The sequence below is a fragment of the Lycium ferocissimum genome, chromosome 6 (assembly GCF_029784015.1).
Source record: "Lycium ferocissimum isolate CSIRO_LF1 chromosome 6, AGI_CSIRO_Lferr_CH_V1, whole genome shotgun sequence".
Lineage (NCBI taxonomy): Eukaryota > Viridiplantae > Streptophyta > Magnoliopsida > Solanales > Solanaceae > Lycium > Lycium ferocissimum.
The window spans coordinates 4803510-4821082 of NC_081347.1; the positions used below are offsets into that span (position 1 = coordinate 4803510).

The following is a 17573-nucleotide window of genomic DNA, read 5'->3' on the forward strand; positions in this document are numbered from 1 at the left end:
ATTAATGTTGTATTTGGACATGAAGATTTGGTTGGAAAAAAAAAAAAACAATAAGTGAAATTTAAGTTGTATTTGAACATGAATTTTACTTCAAAAAATATTGAATTTTGTGAGGAATTTTGTTTCTTGAAAAAGTGGTTTAAACCAACTTTTTAAATATTAAACACTCAGCTTAGAAAATGACAAATTAAGGCTTAATTTACTTTACTTTTATAATATAATCCTTTTATAAAAGTAATTAAGGCTTAATTCAGCTTAAAACGACTAATTAAGGCTTAAAATTAATATATTTCTTTTCTATATTATATATATATATTATTTATTTATTACTTTACTTTTTTTACTATACTATATATATATATATATATTATATTTTATTATAAAAAAGCCTTTGTTTCGACCAAGGGTAATTATGTAATTTCGCCCTGCTCCATTTTCTCTCTCTTTGTTCTACGTTCCAATCTGAAATTTTCGAGGCACAACCGCCATTACTAACACAATGCATCAAGAAAGAGCAGTGCGGCGACAATCAACCGCCATTACTAACACACTGTTAGAGTTCTCCATTTGCTTTTTATAATTATGCACAAGACTTTGAGGTCAAATTTGTTATTTGTAGTTTATAGAGACAAATTTTTAAGCTATAAAGTTGTTGCAGCTGTTATATCCTTATTCTATATAGAAGCTTATGTAAATTCTAATGCACCATCACTATGATGATTTCTCTTATGGCCCTCTTTCCTTATGTTCCTTTACTGTTATCTCTCTATCTCTTTCTCTGTGACAACGGCTTATCTATATTCTTGGAATTGTAATACGAAGGAATCTATACTAAACTTCTTATATGATTATTGTGGTGAATGTTGTTTGTTGGATAGCAGGTCTATTTAGTATTTATTGGATAGGAGTTCTATTTAGTGTTATCTCATTTGAAATGACCGCTCTATGTAAGTTCATGCATGTGAATCATGTGGGGGTTTATGCTTGCTTTCGAGAAGACAGATGGAATATACCAAGCATTGAAATGCACTAAAACATCAGTGTAACGTCTGGAAGGCAGGCTCATGAATTGGCAGTGAGCAACGAGTCCTTGCTTTCTTTAGCTATGGTGAACAAAGACTCAATGTATGAGGTCTTACCCTTTGTTTTGTTGTACATTAAATTTACATTACAGGTTACTGAATTAGCTAAAGCTGCGCAATGAGAACTTTCATGTCTTTCTTTTAATGTCTAATGGTGTAATGCTACCTAGAAGCCCAATCGCATTCAGTTATTGAACATCCTATGATGACATTTAGCTGATTTCCTAAGATAAACAAAACATGACAAACTTTGAAACTGATACCTTTGTGTTAAATCCAATAGGTGTATATCATCAACTTCTACTTCAACTGGACAGCCTAATGAACAAACTAATCGTGTTATTTATGGTTGTGTTGATCTTCTTATTTTTCTGCTTCTCTGATGTTCCAAGAGATGCAATAGACTATCTTACCAAGGCAAAACAATGTTTCACACCCAAGATCAGGAATAAAGGATTTGTAAGTAGAGGAATAGTAGCACCAAGTCACCAACAGATAATTAAAGTAGAAATTTTATACCACAACACTTGTAATAATAGTGAGTCTCCATGGGAGGCAGACTCACTCTAATCAGTAGTGTCCTGGATAGCATTCCCACTTACTACATGTCACTATACCCAATGCCAACAAAAGTGCTGGAACTGTTGGATAGAATAAGAAGGAATTTCCTCTGGGAAGGTAATAGCAGTGAGCACAAGTTCCATCTAGTAAAGTGGGAAAAAATTATTATGCCAAAGCATCAAGGCGATTTGGGAATCAAAGATCTGGCAGCCCATAACAAGTGTCTTTTGATGAAGTGGCTCTGGAGATACACACAAGAGGACCAACCTCTATGGAAGAGGGTGGTTAAAGCTAAGCATGCTTCTCAAGGCAGCTGGTGCACCAAACTAACCAGTGCACCACATGGGGTAGGAGTTTGGAAGCATATATGCAGGCTATGGGGAGAGTTCTCAGAAAATCATCACTTTTTGGCAGGCAATGGTCAGCGAATCAGGTTCTGGAAGGACAAATGGCTGGGAAACTCAACCTTAAGACATGACTATCCTGCTATTTTTCAGATTGCTTGTCATCCTGACTCTACCATCACTCAAAACAAGATTGGGCACATCTGGAACATCACACTGAGGGGAATCTTCAAGACTGGGAGGTTGAAGATCTAGTCAGGCTTCAAGCCACATTGAACGACATCCTACTAAATGAGCATATCACAGACAAGTTCAAATGGGGAGGTGCAAGTGATGGCAGATACACTGTGAGGAAAGGATATAAAATGATTATGGAACAAAATGGAATTACTGATTTCTGGCCTTGGAAACTAATCTGGAAAACCAAACTGCCCCCCAGGGTCATCTGTTTTAGCTGGACTGCTCTTTATGAGGCATGCTTGACCCTGGACAACCTTATGAAAAGGGAAATTCATATGGCTAATAGATGTTACATGTGTCACGGGAAGGCAGAAACCAACAACCATCTGTTTCTGCATTGTAGATTTACATTATATTTTTAGAACATGTTCTGTTCACTTTTTGGAATCAGTTGGGTTATGCCTCGCACCATCAAGAATGCTATCGAGTGCTGGAGCAGCTGGAGGGTTGATAACACCATCAAGAACATTTGGAGAATGATACCTGCTGCAATTTTTTGGAGCATATGGAAGGAGAGGAATAGAAGATGCTTTGATGGATTATCAACCCAAACCCCAACACCAACCTTGAAAGCAAACTGTCTTTTGTATTTATTTATGGTCCAATTATTTTTTTGAGGCAAATGTCTCCCCTGTAGATTCACCTGAAAACACCGAAAACTTTTTGGACTTTGTTAGCTCACGTATTTAAGATAGTTTGTTTTGACTGTAGAAAGCTAACAAGGTGATTTTTGCTTTTTGATGCTACTAGGCAGCTCTAACTTTACCTGTAATTTGCATCTTCTTGATGCCTGATGCTAATGATAACAATTATTTCATCAAAAAAAAAAAAAATAGATATGATCTGTTGAATAGCAGTATCATTAAACATCCTTAATTATCTTGACATCACTTAATAGAACTTGCTTATAAGTGTTTTTCTTAATTAAGCTGAAAGAGATGCTAGCAAGAATGTTTCTCATCTATAAGAGATAAAATTGTACACCTGTTAATTTGTTTAGATTTTGCTATGCAATAGACTGATAAGTATGTTCCTTGTTCACGCCAATATTGTAATGCAGGATGTTGAATGGAAATATGTTCTACTTAGAGCATTTATGGGAAAGTTCTTCTAATTTTCATTGTTGCTTTCAGATGGTACTTTCTCCTCCAATTGATATGGAAGTAACTTATAGCCAAGTTCTGTAATAATCTCCGCTAAAGGTACAAAAAATAATTTAGTATTTCGAATAGGCGAAAAACATTTCTCCAACACAACACTCGAGTGAATCCTCAGTGTTAGGTTTTCATGATAAAAAGAGCTTCAGCTTAGATGGCTAATAAAGCAATATTCTGGAATATAATAAGGTGGGAAAATGAAAGTTTAGTGTTTTCAGTTGTTCTAGATTAAATTTGATGGCACTAAGAAATTCCTATAAATGATTTAATCCTCTTAATGGAGGATTTCATTTTTGATTTCCTCCCTTGCAGGTCGATGGTTGGGTTGTGAAAAGTTTTGCTTACTGTCAAACCCAAATCAAGTGACGGAGAAGCTTTTGCGGCATCTACACAAAGGTAAAACTGTTTAACATGACTGAGTACAAAGAAAGGTAATTTAGCACTAGCGTTTAAGTTTGGATAGAACAGAAGACATGGATATGATGTACATTACTATGCTTTGTTGAGTGCTAGCTTCTCAACTTTAAGCAAGTGAATTGTTGGTATTCTTCTTATGAAGTACACCAGTCTTTTTCCACTTTTATTATAGTTGGTAAAAATGACCAGTCAGACAATTTCAAGCTATTTCCTTTTCATGTTTCGTTTCTTTGAGCTTCATTCTGGGTATTTGAGTATCATGTAGTGGGGGAGCCCTGATATATTTGAGTGTGATGTTATGCATCTAAACCGTGATATATAAACTAAGATAAAGATCGAAAGAATGGTATATCTAGCAAAGAGAGAGAAACCAGATATTGTCATTGGTTTGCATTTAGTCATTAGTTTGCATTTAGTCTTTTGGGATATGAGCAATGTCAATTGATTATTACTTCATATGAGCAATGTCAATTGATTATTACTTCATAATTGTACAGGTGTGCTCAGAAGAAGAGTTAGCACAGCATGAAGAACGCATCACCTTTTGCCACTATGTAAATAGTACCTCCGATACTTTAGAATCCAATAGTGTAGTGTGAAGCTTCCATGGACATAAGGAATGTGTCATTTGCCGTCTACACAACATCTGTGAGTAGATATTTTGTTCCAAAATATTGTATTTGAATAATATCTAGCAATTAGCATCCTATGCTCTGTCTAATTTGAGAACTGATTTACATTATGGCAATTCTAATTATTTGCAGTATCATATCAGAATTAATTTGATAGTAAAACTCACAAAATGTGATTGTTACTTTGTTGTGTGTATATTCACTTTGTTTTTACTATTTCACTCCATTTTACCGTATTTTTTGTTTACAGTAGCTTTTCTTGGTGTATTTTTTAAAGTAAATGTCTGAATATAGTCTGCTGTGATTACAGTGTGAATTTGACCTATAATTTCCTTTAAAAATGCTACTGTTACTAAATCTGTTATACGTTTGCTGTGTGTATCACTTTCTTCTTACAGTTTCACTCTGCTTCGCTTATTTTTTTGCTTACAGTAGCTTTTCTCAGTGTAGTTTTGAAAGTAATTGTGCTGAATATAGTCTGCTGTCACTGCGGTGTGAAGTTGACCTAAAATTTCCTTAAAAAAATGCGATTGTTACTGAATTTAATAGCTGTGTTGCTTTGTGTATTCACCTTGTTTCTACAGTTTTACTCTGTTTTTCGTATTTTTTGTTTTGTTTGAAGTAGCTATGCTTGGTGTAGTTTTGAAATTATTGATCTTTTTGATTTATAGCTGCTGAATCTAGTCCGATGTGATTGTGGTGTGAAATTGACCTAAAATTTCTTAAAATGTGATACTGAATGAATTTATTAACAGTGTTGCTGTGTGAATATCACGACCGAATTCTGAAAGGCCGTGACTGGCACGTAACGAGCACTTACCCTGCCTGGCAAACCAGATAACTTAACAAGACCTAGGCAAATTACATAAATAACTGCCATCTTATATAAACATAATCAAAGTAGCGGAAGTCAAAGCGAAGAACTATGCAAACCCAACATGCCACATGCACAGTGTCATGGAGCATCTAAGACTATCCATCTGTAACGTAGTACTTCCAGCTGTCTGAATTATGTTTGATCTTAGGCCGTCGGAAATTTGATGAATTCTAGTAGTATGTACTTTGGCAACAATGCACTGGTCGAACTTATAAAATATTCAAACGTGTATATGCTTGTTTATATTCTGAAAGTGACAAGGAAAAAAGATTATATGCCAAGTGGATGAGAATGACATAGCCTAGCATCTTTGGGTGGGTTTCTACTCAATACTGCTGATTTAGTTTCTCATTCTACTGGTCTTGTCATAGTAATCTTTTATCGACCTCAAATTTCAGATACGACTGGAGAAAGAGCAAGAAGAAAAGAAACAAAAGGGAAAGGAGAAAGCAGAGGCTTGTCCCTACACAATCATCAAGGTTTGTTTCAACTTCTAGTCTCTATCCTTTACTTCTTGCATTTTTATATTTAGGAAAATTTATAACTGAAATTAGTCATGTCGTTTTCAGGTAACTCGTGATGAAGACCTCGGTGAACAAATTGGGAAGGAGATTTATTTTGATCTTGTGGACCATGATAAAGTGCGTACTTTTTGTATTCAGAAACAGATGCCATTTACTCAATTCAAGGTACATTTATCATTCTGTTGCATTTCTTTTTCACTCAGATTCAAAAGTTATAGCCATCTTGCTCTTACCAAACATGACAAGCAATTGTATTTACTGCATGAGAATGAATTTAGTTTGCAATTTAGTTTGCCTTGTCTAGTAAAAAGGCGTCATGTGAAATTTACTGCTTCTACAACTTGAAATATGGAATGTAAACTTTCTGTACCTGTGTTTTATACTGAGTTAAAAGATAAAATTTCGAATTCTGAGTGCTGACACAGGTTTTAAAAAAAAAAAAAAAAAAAAAAAAGGAGAGTACAATCATAAAAATGAGAACAAAGATTTCTTATGGTGAGGGGTCACAAAATTATTTGGGATCTCTCTGCAGATAAGATAAACATATCCATTGGTCACTGTAAGTCTTAAGTATGTCACGTGTCTGATGGTTCATCTGCCTCCAGGAGGAAGTTGCTAAGGCATTTGGTATACCGGTGCAATTTCAACGTTACTGGCTATGGGCAAAACGCCAGAACCACACTTATCGGCCTGATCGTGCATTGACAGCTCAAGAGGAAATTCAATCTGTAAGTTCTGTCTGACAAGCCTATCTTTCTGCAGTTTGCTTTTCGTCTGAGTTATAACTGCAGTTTTACTGGTGATATTCTTTGTATATTTCTTGTTTGGTGTTCCGCATGCAATTATTCTCTTTGGCTCTTTGATCACATGAATCGAAAGAATGATCTTAGCATGATATTCTTGTAGTGATGTGAAGCCATCCTCCATTACCACTCATTCGTTGTATGATGTAAGCCTTCAAAGGAATTTATTCTATTTCTTCTTCAGCTATATGGGACAGTTTGATTCATTAATTTCTTGTACTTGATGTGCTTAATCTGTCCTATCAAAAATAGAGGCTATAGGTGAGGATAGTCAATTTGTATGTTTGCAAGAATAAAGAAAGTAATACAGTTGCTGAAGTATGTGACCATGTCATCTAAAAGCTTAAGCCGTTAGAGAGATACTTTTATTTAATTAATTATATCTTCACCACGCCCTTCACGTGCGGGCTTGATTCCGCACATGGAAGTTTTTTGAAAAAGGTTGGCAGTGAGATTTAAACCCAGGATCTCTGGCTGCTTTGATACCATGTGGAAGTATGTGACCATCTCATCTAAAAGCTTAAGCCGTTGGAGAGAGCATACTTTTATTTAATTAATTATATCTTCAACATTAGTTATGTGGACTCAACCCGGTACTTGTGCTGGTGGAAGATAACAGATACCCGGTGGAATAGTTGAGGTTTGCGCAAATTGGCCAGGACGCCACCATTACCAAAAAAGCTATGCGGATTCTAATCCAGTAAGGAATATAATAGTTATTGCAATCATAACTAACTTTTGATTATGAGCTTGACATCCACCAATTTCACCTTGCTTAAAAAAATAGATGTCTTCAGTTGCTAGTGAATAGAGTCAATTTTCTGATCATGTTTGTTCATCCATTGCTGGTCCAACAAGTCCATTGACCCCCACCCAAACTCCTTCCGCTCCGCTCCCGACATTTTTTTCATTGGAGGTATTGGGACCCCTCAGGCCCGATTCTCTTGAAGCATGACAATTGTGGCTGGTATTGTGATCATTTTTGCCTTGCAATCTTTCTTCTGTAGTGCATGGCTTCTACAATCTGTTAAAGGATGAGAGTGCTTGGTTAACTCAGAGTTAATGATCTTGCCTGATGTGCTTTCAGGTTGGTGAACTGAGAGAGGTTTCAAATAAATGGAACAGTGCTGAGCTAAAACTTTTTCTGGAAGTAGAATTATGCCTGGTAATACATCACTTGCTTACTTGTCTTCCTTCTCGGTGATTAACTTTTTGCGTGTTTTCTCTGTGGGGCTTTATTCTACATGTTTTACTTCTGCGTTTTATATTTTATTTTGTGTATTCTTGCAGGATTTGCGACCTTTGGCTCCACCAGGGAAGCCGAAGGAAGAAATACTTCTATTTTTCAAACTTTATGACCCTCTGAAAGAGAACATAAGGTATTACAATTTGCTTCTCAATAGCTGGAAATACTTTCACTAAAGTAGAGATAGTAACACAGAAGGCCACCCAACTATGGGTAATGATCTCCCAAAGTCATGTTTTTTTTTTTTTTTTTTTTTTTTTTTTTTTTTTAACAAGGTCACCCAACTTTCCCTATATCACTTCAAAAGTCACCCTATTATTATTTGGCCAACAAAACATGACATGGCATTTAAGAAGACTACCTTAATTTTTTTTATTTTTTTTATTTTTTTGCGATTTCGTTTGGACTTGATAAGGACATCTTATTGAAAGGGTTAATCCAAAATTTTAATGAATTTGAACCTTGAAGTGTTGTTAAAGTCCAATTGCTTGGGACTGCGTATATGAGAAGCCATGCTGTGGATGAGGTTTTGTTGGTCTCTCTTTAATTTCCTTTTTGTCTGCAGGTATGTTGGACGGCTTTTTGTAAAAGGAAGTGGCAAGCCGCTGGAGATATTAGCAAAGCTAAATGAGTTGGCTGGCTATTCTTGTGATGAAGAAATTGAACTTTTCGAGGTTAATTGTTCTTCTTTTGCTGCCAGTTTTTTAACTCAAAACATATGATGTGTGATTTTTCAGTTTTTGTTATTTGCAGGAAATAACATTTGAACCAAATGTGATGTGTGAACACATTAACAAGAATCTGACTTTTCGTGGCTGTCAGGTACATGGAATCAATTGCCAGTAGCGGGTAGCCACTTTGTGGTTTTTATGCACTTGCTTGTGTAGTCAATTTCTTTCAATAGATGTTCATTTTGTTTCTTCTGCTGTATCTTTTAGCAATGAAATTGTTTATGCACTACTCTGGCTTTGCAGCTAGAAGATGGAGATATTATTTGCTTTCAGAAATCTCTTCGAAAGCAAGGCAATGAACTATATCGCTTTCCAGAGGTTCCTTCATTTTTGGAGTACGTGCACAATCGCCAGGTGTGTGTTGCATGCTCGTATTGTGATATTGGCCCCCCAGAGTATAAAAGATTTTTACAGTACTGCAATAGATCTTTGGTAGTATGCCTGCTGTACTTTATTTTGCTCGCTTTAACCCAATTTAGGATCCTAGTTCGACTGGAATAGAGTTAAAAAAATAATTATCGATTTAGTTGTATATTCTTAGAAGCTTTATCATTTTACAGTTATGAGCTCTATCAGATGGTTTCTAGGTTGTTCGTTTTCGCTCATTGGAGAAATCCACGGAGGACGAGTTCAGTCTTGAGTTGTATGTATCTGGTTTTGTATAATTAGTAGTTCTAGGTTGATCTTATGTCGACTTGTCATTGATTAATGGCACATAATTCTAGGTCAAAGCAAAACAACTATGATGAAGTTGTTGAATGCTTAGCTCGCCATCTTCCCTTGGATGACCCATCAAAAGTAAGGCTTACATCACATAACTGCTATTCACAGCAGCCAAAACCTCAGCCAATCAGTTATCGTGGAGTTGATCGTCTCACAGAAATGCTCAGTCAACACAATCAGGTATTTTAGATTTTCCTAGATATGCAAGTATCTGTGTACTGCTTATAATTGCTTATTACTAACTATTGTTTGTTGACATCTTCCTCCTCTTTGGAAGACTTCAGATATTCTGTATTATGAAGTCCTGGATATTCCTTTACCAGAGCTGCAGGGCTTAAAAACTCTCAAAGTTGCTTTTTATCATGCTGCCAAAGATGAAGTGAGTGCTGAAAGGCGTTCTTTATGCTTTGATGACACATTTCTTCCTCACCTTTCTGTAATATAATCTTGGGCTGACCATTTTCAGGTGACTATCCATTTTATCACATTGCCAAAACAAAGTACCGTAGGAGATGTTCTTAATGACCTGAAAACAAAGGTACTTTGGAGATTTCTTGTGCTTTAGAACTGGATTTCTTTGAACTCTCTCCCCGTCTCTACAAATAAGTAAAAAGTCTATAAAACACGTCGCAGGAACTAGGAGAGATGGGAAAAACTGACCTTGTCTCTTCTGTAGCAAGAGGATCACTCATCTTATCTCTTGTTGTTATGGTGCAGGTTGAATTGTCACGGCCGGATGCTGAACTAAGGTTGCTGGAAGCTTTTCACCACAAGATATATAAGGTACTAAGATGTTGCATAACTTCCTTCTACTGTGCTTTTGGATCTGCTGAGATGCTTCTCGCTTCTCAGCACTCAGATCAGCTCACCGGTTGTAAATTTAATCTCTTTTACTTCTTTCTTTGTTTTCTAAAGGACACTGTTATATGGTGCTGAAGGCAGCAGAGGATAACCAAAAAAAAAATTTAGATTAAAGAATAGAAGAATATCATACATGCGTCTTTGTGTGTGTATGTTTTATTGAACAATGATGTACCTATACATATGTGTTTGTGTATGTAATTCAACAGTGGGTATATGTTTTGTCAAAAGAGGTTTAAAAAAAAAAAAAAATCATGAAAGAGAGACTGTGTTTTCCAGTCTGCTCCTTGGTATCATTTGTAACCTTGCATCCATCTTTTTACTGCAGATTTTTCCCCTTAATGATAGGATTGTGAACATAAATGATAAATACTGGACGCTACGTGCAGAGGAGGTGCGTTTTAATATCTGATGTTTGCTTCCTTGGTTTATTCACTAGAGCAGGTAGGATTTTACTTTTGGGCGTTATATATATGTGTGTGTGTGTGTGTGTATTACGAAAAATTACTAAAAATGTTAACAATTACTGAGGTGTGAACTATGACACTTTCTTTCAAAAAGAAGAAAATAATATATATATATATATATATATATGTATGTGTGTTTATGAGGAAATGACATTTCTTCCTTTTGTTAGTTTATAAGTGGCACATTATTTTATAAAATGTACATTCCAATCATTTTTTAAACAAAAAAAAATTACTAAAAATGTTAACAAATGATACTCAAAAACCTTAAATATGCTCCCTCCGTCCCAATTTATATGGCACCATTTGACTAGGCATAGAGTTTAGGAAAGAAAGGAAGACTTTTGAAATATGTGGTCTAAAACAAACAATAGACATTTGTGTGACTATACATTTTTCCGTTAAGGGTAAAAGGGGAATTTTAAAGTTAAGTTGTTTCTAATTATAGAAAGGTGGCATTTTTGTTGAATTTGGAAGAGAAGCCTTTTGTAACCATTAGTTAGAATCTAACTAAGTGACAACAAAATCTTTAGATTCCCCCTTATTATAAGTAAGTAATGTGTGTGTGTGTGTGTGTGTGTGTGTATTCTGAAAATTGGGACAGAGAGAATATTAGATTTTGAAGCTATAATTTCAAAAGTGCAATGGGTTCAGTTGTAAGAAGCTAAAGGTTACGATCCTGGATCTTCCTTTTTCTGTTACATAAAGTGAAGCCTCTTTTCTGCAAGCTTTCTTGAGTCAAACAAGCCTCCCAAGCTTCTGTCCACCCAAAGCATGCTACCTTACCTTGAACTTTTGTCTTCCAAATCATCTTCCAAGGCCAATTAGCATCCCAGTGACCTGATTTCTTTATCAACTTGCTATGACAATTTGTAATTGAACTTTTTTTATTGTCTCTAACTTCTCACATCATGGATCCACCTTACTTTGATCAATTGAGACTGATTTTAACTGCTGAAGTAATTGACCAAAATCCTCTACCTCCCAATCATAAAAATCTCTTTGGTTCTATCTGCCTCCCTGATTTGAGTATAAACTTGCACTAGTCGTAGCATAGATTTTATTGATGTTTGCATGCTACTGACACACTTTTTTTTATTACAGATTCCTGAAGAGGAGAAAAACCTTGATCCTCATAGTCGCTTAATTCCTGTTTATCATTTTATGAAGGACACAGCTCAAAATCAAGCAGTAAGTACATGTGTAAAATATTGTTGGAATAATTGTTTATTTCTGATTAGGTTCTTCCTTGAATTGTTTGTTTTTGGTCTCTCTCTCTCTCTCTCTCTCTTTTTCTTAAAAAAATAATTCCTTTTTCTTGTGTTTACAGCAAATACAGAACTTTGGTGAGCCCTTTTTCCTGGTTATTCATGAGGGTGAGAGATTGGCCAAAGTTAAAGCTCGCATTCAGAAAAAATTGCAGGTTTCAGATGAGGCGTTTTCAAAGGTATTCAATCGTGCTGCCTTTGCATTTTTCATATGATTCAGGGAATTGTCATCTTGAAAATTTCTGAGTCATTTTCTCGGTGAAGTTTATAATTGTGTTCTTGAAAGTCTTTGACATGTGGTACTTTTGCTCTGCAGTGGAAATTTGCATTTTTATCCCTGGGTCATCCCGAGTACCTTCAGGACTCAGATATTGTGTTCAACCGTTTTCAGGTATGTGGCGCTTCCTATCCATCTTTGTCGATGCATAGTCCTCATCATAGGTGTTTGCGTTTCCTAATTTTCTAATTGTTTCCAGAAAATAGATGTGTATGGTTCTTGGGAGCAGTACCTTGGATTAGAGCACAGTGATACCCCCACTAGTGCTACCCCCGGCATATTTAGTTTTGGTGCTAGCTCTTCAGCTTCGTCAACAAATGCTGTCAATGCCAGCAGCAGAGTCAGTCCTAGTCCATTTGCTTTTGGTGCCAGTTCTGCCTCTTCACAAACTTCCAGTACTGCTGGAATTTTCGGTTCCAATTGGCAGGCCCCAAAGTCTCCAGGCTTCAGTTCCCCATTTAGTTCTGCTACCCCTACTGCGTTTGCATTTGGAGCATCTTCGTCCTTTTTTACTGCTCCAACCACCACAGCGGTGGCCTTTGGATCAGCACCCATTACCCCTAGTGGACCAGCCTTTTCATTTGGTTCAACTTTGACCAACTCGTCTTCGCAGGCCATATTTGGTTACTCTACTACTCCTTTTACTGCGCCCCCTGGGAAAAATAACCAGATGAAGTCAAAGGAAGGCAGCATGGCTAAGGACGCTATGCATGCATCTTCCCCTGCAATTTCATTTGGTCAACCTTCTGTCTCCCCCTCTCCAGTTGGTTTCATGTTTGGTTCAACACCTAGTCCATTCCAGTTTGGTGGCCAGCAGAGTCAGCCTGCGGCCCAGAATCCATCTCCATTTGCAGCATCAGGCATTTTAGGTGCTGGAGGAAGTTTCTCATTGAGTAGCAATGTTCCTAACAAATCAGGTCGAAAGATCCTCAAAGTTAATAGAAATAAGAACAGAAGGAAGTGAAGTAGTTGGCGACAACTTTGGATCCTCATGGTAGATATTGGTTGGCAAGAGGATAAATTTTTTGATGATAGATCAGCAGCCACAGTCATGGGTTTGTGCAATTTTCCATTTTCTAATTTTGGGTATTGTATCTGCATCTCCAGAAATGCATCTCCAGGAAGTGAAAGATCTTTTAATCCTATTAGCTTTTGTTTTTTTGGCCCAGATCTATGGCATAAAATGTCACAATTTTGGATAACAGTTCTTGGTCAAGTGGTCGTCTTGTATCATTAGGGGGCTGTAGAGGGCCTGGTTAAGTCTCTCTTTTTCTTTTTGTAATCTCATTCTGTATTATTACATGTAACATAATAAGGAAATGTATGCTTTTGTAAGGAAATCTTTTTCTATCGAGTAGTCATTTTCGAGATGAAACATAATCCTGAAGTCATTGTTGCTGATTTTCTTCCAAATATTTTATTTTAGAGAAGCCAAATTGGTGAGTGTTTTCCTGAAAAAGTAGAAACGATATGACTTAAGATAGTGGATCGTGTTTTTCTGATTCCATTTCAACCCCAAAATGTTCATACATCAATTTTTGTACATAAAATTAGGACACTAGTACTTTTTTGGTGTTAAACAAGAACTCTAATCGTACTCCCAGCCTTTATTTGGTTACCATACATATAGTAATTCGGATGCTCTCTGTTTTAGATTATGATGTCCTTTGGTGTTTATGCAATGGATGATTTAGTTTATACACATTAAGAGTAAAGATTTTTTATAGTGTTATTGCATTCTAATTTCTAGCGAGTTACCTGCTTCATTTTCCCGGATATTAACCTCTACTCTCTTTTGTATGGTTATGGAAGTGAAAGAACTGTTTTTTCTTGGTTATATTAGCATATGGGCACCCAATTGTGTGGCCAAGCCATCAATGAAATGAGATAAAAACCATTGGTAGCACATATTAATCTAGCTGAATTCTGCCCATTTGTCAAAGCATGAACATAATAATTCGGTATCTATGTTGGTGGCACATATTAATCTAGGATTCGAACTTTATTGGTTTTCCTATTCCATGACAACAACCTATAGTATGAGTATGTTCTGAATGTTATTTTCGTATATACTTAATAATTTTTTTAATACATATATAAGGTTTGAGCTGAAATACTAGGTTCTGTCAAACTCGTACATTTAAGCCTACATCCGCCCCTGACTGGTGGGAGATTACTCAGTAAAATACTCAAAGTGCATGAGATACCATTATTAAAGAAAAATATATATTAGCGGCAGTACTGTTGCATCAATTATTTAGCCTTGCATCATTTGGTTATGGTTGTATAGATTCTACTAGAGGGGCATTGCTCGTGCTTAGCACCGGCCCAACATTTTACATTTTAAAGTGTTGTATGATTTGAAGTCATTTGGTGAACAATAGCAATAATAAAGAATTAAAACAAACGGTAAAGTTGCACATAGAAAAACATTAAGTTACAGCTCTAATGATGTAAAAGAAAAAACATCAGTAATATCTAGTAACGTCTAATAGTACTAGGATTATCCAATCAAATTCCGAACAAACATTCCATTATTGTTGATGATCACTTTAAAGTAAAAAAGTTCCACCAGTAAAGAACAAAGGCTAAATGATTTCATTTCCTTGAAGATACTACTAAAACACATCACCACATCTTTCTTGTTTTTTTTGGTTAAGCTCAATGTTGAGGAAGCAGTAGATCCATTTGAAACTTGATCTAAAACAGCTTTATAATAGCATATTTTACTTCATTCTTCACCTTCAAATGAACCACAACAGCAAAATATCCAACTTCAAATGAGCACACCTGAAATTCATACAGCAATGGCATAAATGAGTGAACAAATAAGTAAATTAGATTAATCAGAAAGACATTGATCAATAGATAGTTGTTAAGTGGAGTGCATCAATAGGAAGAATAGGAGCAGATCAGGGGCAGGAAATGTTTTTTATTTTATTTTATTTTTATTTTTTTGCATAACACGTCCTTTAATTGTCTAGTTAAATATTTAAAACAGATCCTCGTTAGATTTCACAACAATGTTGTAGTCGAACTTGCGGAAGTCAAAGTATTCATAATTTGTGTAAGTAACAATGAAATATGTACTGCAACATATGAACTAAGGTTAGTGAAATGGATGAAATCCTCTATTCGGATCAAGTCCATCAAAGGATACATGCTCTCTAAAAGAAAATATAACAAAACATCTCAACATTCAAATATGTTGAAAGTTTTGAAATAGATAATTCAACTTTGCTGGTATGTCTAGTATTATTGTTATTTATTCGACCCGATTAATTTTGCTTTTGGATATTCTTCTTGTTCCATTACTTATAGGTTTTTCAGCTTGGGTTCTTGTTTCCGAAGAGCTACAAACATAATTTATTAAGCGGTCTTTAACCAAGAAACTAAAATGGGAAAAAAGTAGAAGAAGAAGAAGAGATTATGAAGACCTTAAAAAATGCCATCTACTGTCAATTTTCTTAATTAAGGATTGCTTCGTTCCTCTACATCTCGGCTATGCTCATGGTTGCCTAATATAGCAGAAACCACACAATTTTACTGTAGATAAAGAAATCAAGCAGTTACTCAAATGTCAACGGGTCACAGTTTCTTATTTGTAATTCATTTGCAACTCACTATTGTACTTTGTACCTTTAGAGAAAAGCTAATAGTTATTCCAAGACAAAGGAAGCTAAGAAACCATGCTGCACAACGATGACTTGACAACCATGTCATCTTCAATTTTTGCAGAAGGAACCAGTTATTTACAAACAAAATCATTCAAGCACTATGTTGACATCCATAGTATCAATCATATTGACCAAACTCTCATCTGATAAATCTCAAGCACTAAAGATAGTACATGTTTTTTTTTCTTCTTTTTATAATACACTTAAACTATTAATTTGTATACCAGAAAAAAATGAGAAGAAGGAAAGACCACCAAAAATAATTGAAAATAAGAGAGAACAAAGAGCAATATTGACTTACTGTCTTTCTGAACCTCCAACGCAAGATGTTCCATGATTTGTTGTGTGTCACAGCAAATCCACGAAATAGTAACGCCATATTCGTTACATGCAGGTACAACTTCATGAGCTTTGTAAAGCTGTAGTGAATTAGTTAAACATTCACAGCTACTATCTTTGCCAGCGTAAGAATATCCATCATTTGTGTGTCTCTCTTCGAAAAATATCCGCCCTCGGCTCTTGATATTTCGGCACCAATCCCAGCAACAGCTGTCAACAGATTCTTTTCCTTACTTAGAATTGTACTAGGGTTAGGACTCTTCTACTATATAAAGAGGAGGCCCCCATTTATTTGAGGTTTTTTTTTTTCTTTCCACAGAAAAGAGATCGTGTACTAAGCAAGGCAATATAATCATCTGAGTTCATTCATCTTTTCTAAAGTTCCCATTGTTACTCACTGTTCAAACATCCGATCATAAGGATTCGACCTCGGTTCTTAGTATCCGAGGCCAGTCATCATTCATCATTGGTCAGATCTATATATTTCGTTTTACTTATTCGTTTATCATGTAATCTAATCTCGTGTTGAATTAAACCTCGTATCCTTAGCACCGCATACAAATTCAATTGTTATCTATTTTAAGGTTAAACAGTTTGGCGCCCACTGTGGGGCCTGGGATAACAGTGGTGGTTTAATACAAGTTCTAATTACACTTGATATTTTACACTTGTTCTTTGAGGTTTGATTTCAGGTCTACCAGACATGTCAGACTCCCATTCAGTCAATTTTCACGATGAGTCAAGCTATCACGAGCACAACGATGAGAGAGTACTTAACAACAACGTACCCCCAGATAATCCTGACCAGGTCGGGTCATCGGTGGGCAACGTGCCGACCGGTGGGGATAATGGAGCCATGCTGCAACAGCTCCAAAACCAGTTGGACATGGCTATGGCCCAACTACATGCCCAGCAAGAGATCATAGCACAATTGCAAAATCGAAATCAAGCACCCGATGTTGCTCCATCGGAACAGACCGAGAAAACGGAAGAAAGGCACGCTGCTCGGAATAACGAGAACCATCTCGGGCAGAGTGTCGAGCTGGTAAGGATGCTCGAAGAATTGACGAAACGAGTCGAATCCGGCGAAAAGAAGATAGAGGCGAATGATAAGAAGGTGGAGAACTACAACTCGAGGGTCGACCAGATTCTTGGGGCACCTCCAGTGTTGAAGGGACCGGATTCGAAAAAAATTCATCCAAATGCCTTTTCCGCCAAGTGCGGCGCCGATGAAAATCCCGAAGAGATTTCGCATGCCCGATATCCCAAAGTATAACGGGACAACGGACCCAAATGAACATGTGGCCGCATATACGTGTGCTATTGAAGGCAACGATCTCGCAGACG

At 36.2% G+C, this 17573-nt stretch overlaps 1 protein-coding gene across 1 annotated transcript; it reads left to right on the plus strand.

Annotated features, from left to right (window-relative positions):
• The first annotated feature begins 5250 nt into the window (after positions 1 to 5250).
• On the plus strand, positions 5251 to 13567 carry LOC132059019 (ubiquitin C-terminal hydrolase 12-like). The gene is made up of 19 exons (XM_059451477.1): positions 5251 to 5624; positions 5709 to 5789; positions 5880 to 5999; positions 6440 to 6562; positions 7725 to 7802; positions 7928 to 8016; positions 8449 to 8557; positions 8637 to 8705; positions 8858 to 8968; positions 9202 to 9257; positions 9340 to 9517; positions 9615 to 9716; positions 9804 to 9875; positions 10055 to 10120; positions 10527 to 10592; positions 11770 to 11856; positions 11996 to 12112; positions 12250 to 12324; positions 12410 to 13567. Exons 3-19 carry the CDS (start codon positions 5979 to 5981, stop codon positions 13172 to 13174), a joined length of 2184 nt encoding a protein of 727 aa, XP_059307460.1. The 5' UTR covers positions 5251 to 5624; positions 5709 to 5789; positions 5880 to 5978; the 3' UTR covers positions 13175 to 13567.
• The last annotated feature ends 4006 nt before the right edge of the window (positions 13568 to 17573 follow it).

What these genes read in the sequence shown, in the direction of transcription:
- LOC132059019 (XM_059451477.1), top strand. Translation starts at nt 5,979, where the DNA reads ATGCCATTTACTCAATTCAAG. An exon ending in TGACTTTTCGTGGCTGTCAG is followed by an intron (nt 8,706 to 8,857) that starts GTACATGGAATC and finishes CTGGCTTTGCAG; the next exon opens with CTAGAAGATGGAGATATTAT. An exon ending in TTCACCACAAGATATATAAG is followed by an intron (nt 10,121 to 10,526) that starts GTACTAAGATGT and finishes TTTTTACTGCAG; the next exon opens with ATTTTTCCCCTTAATGATAG.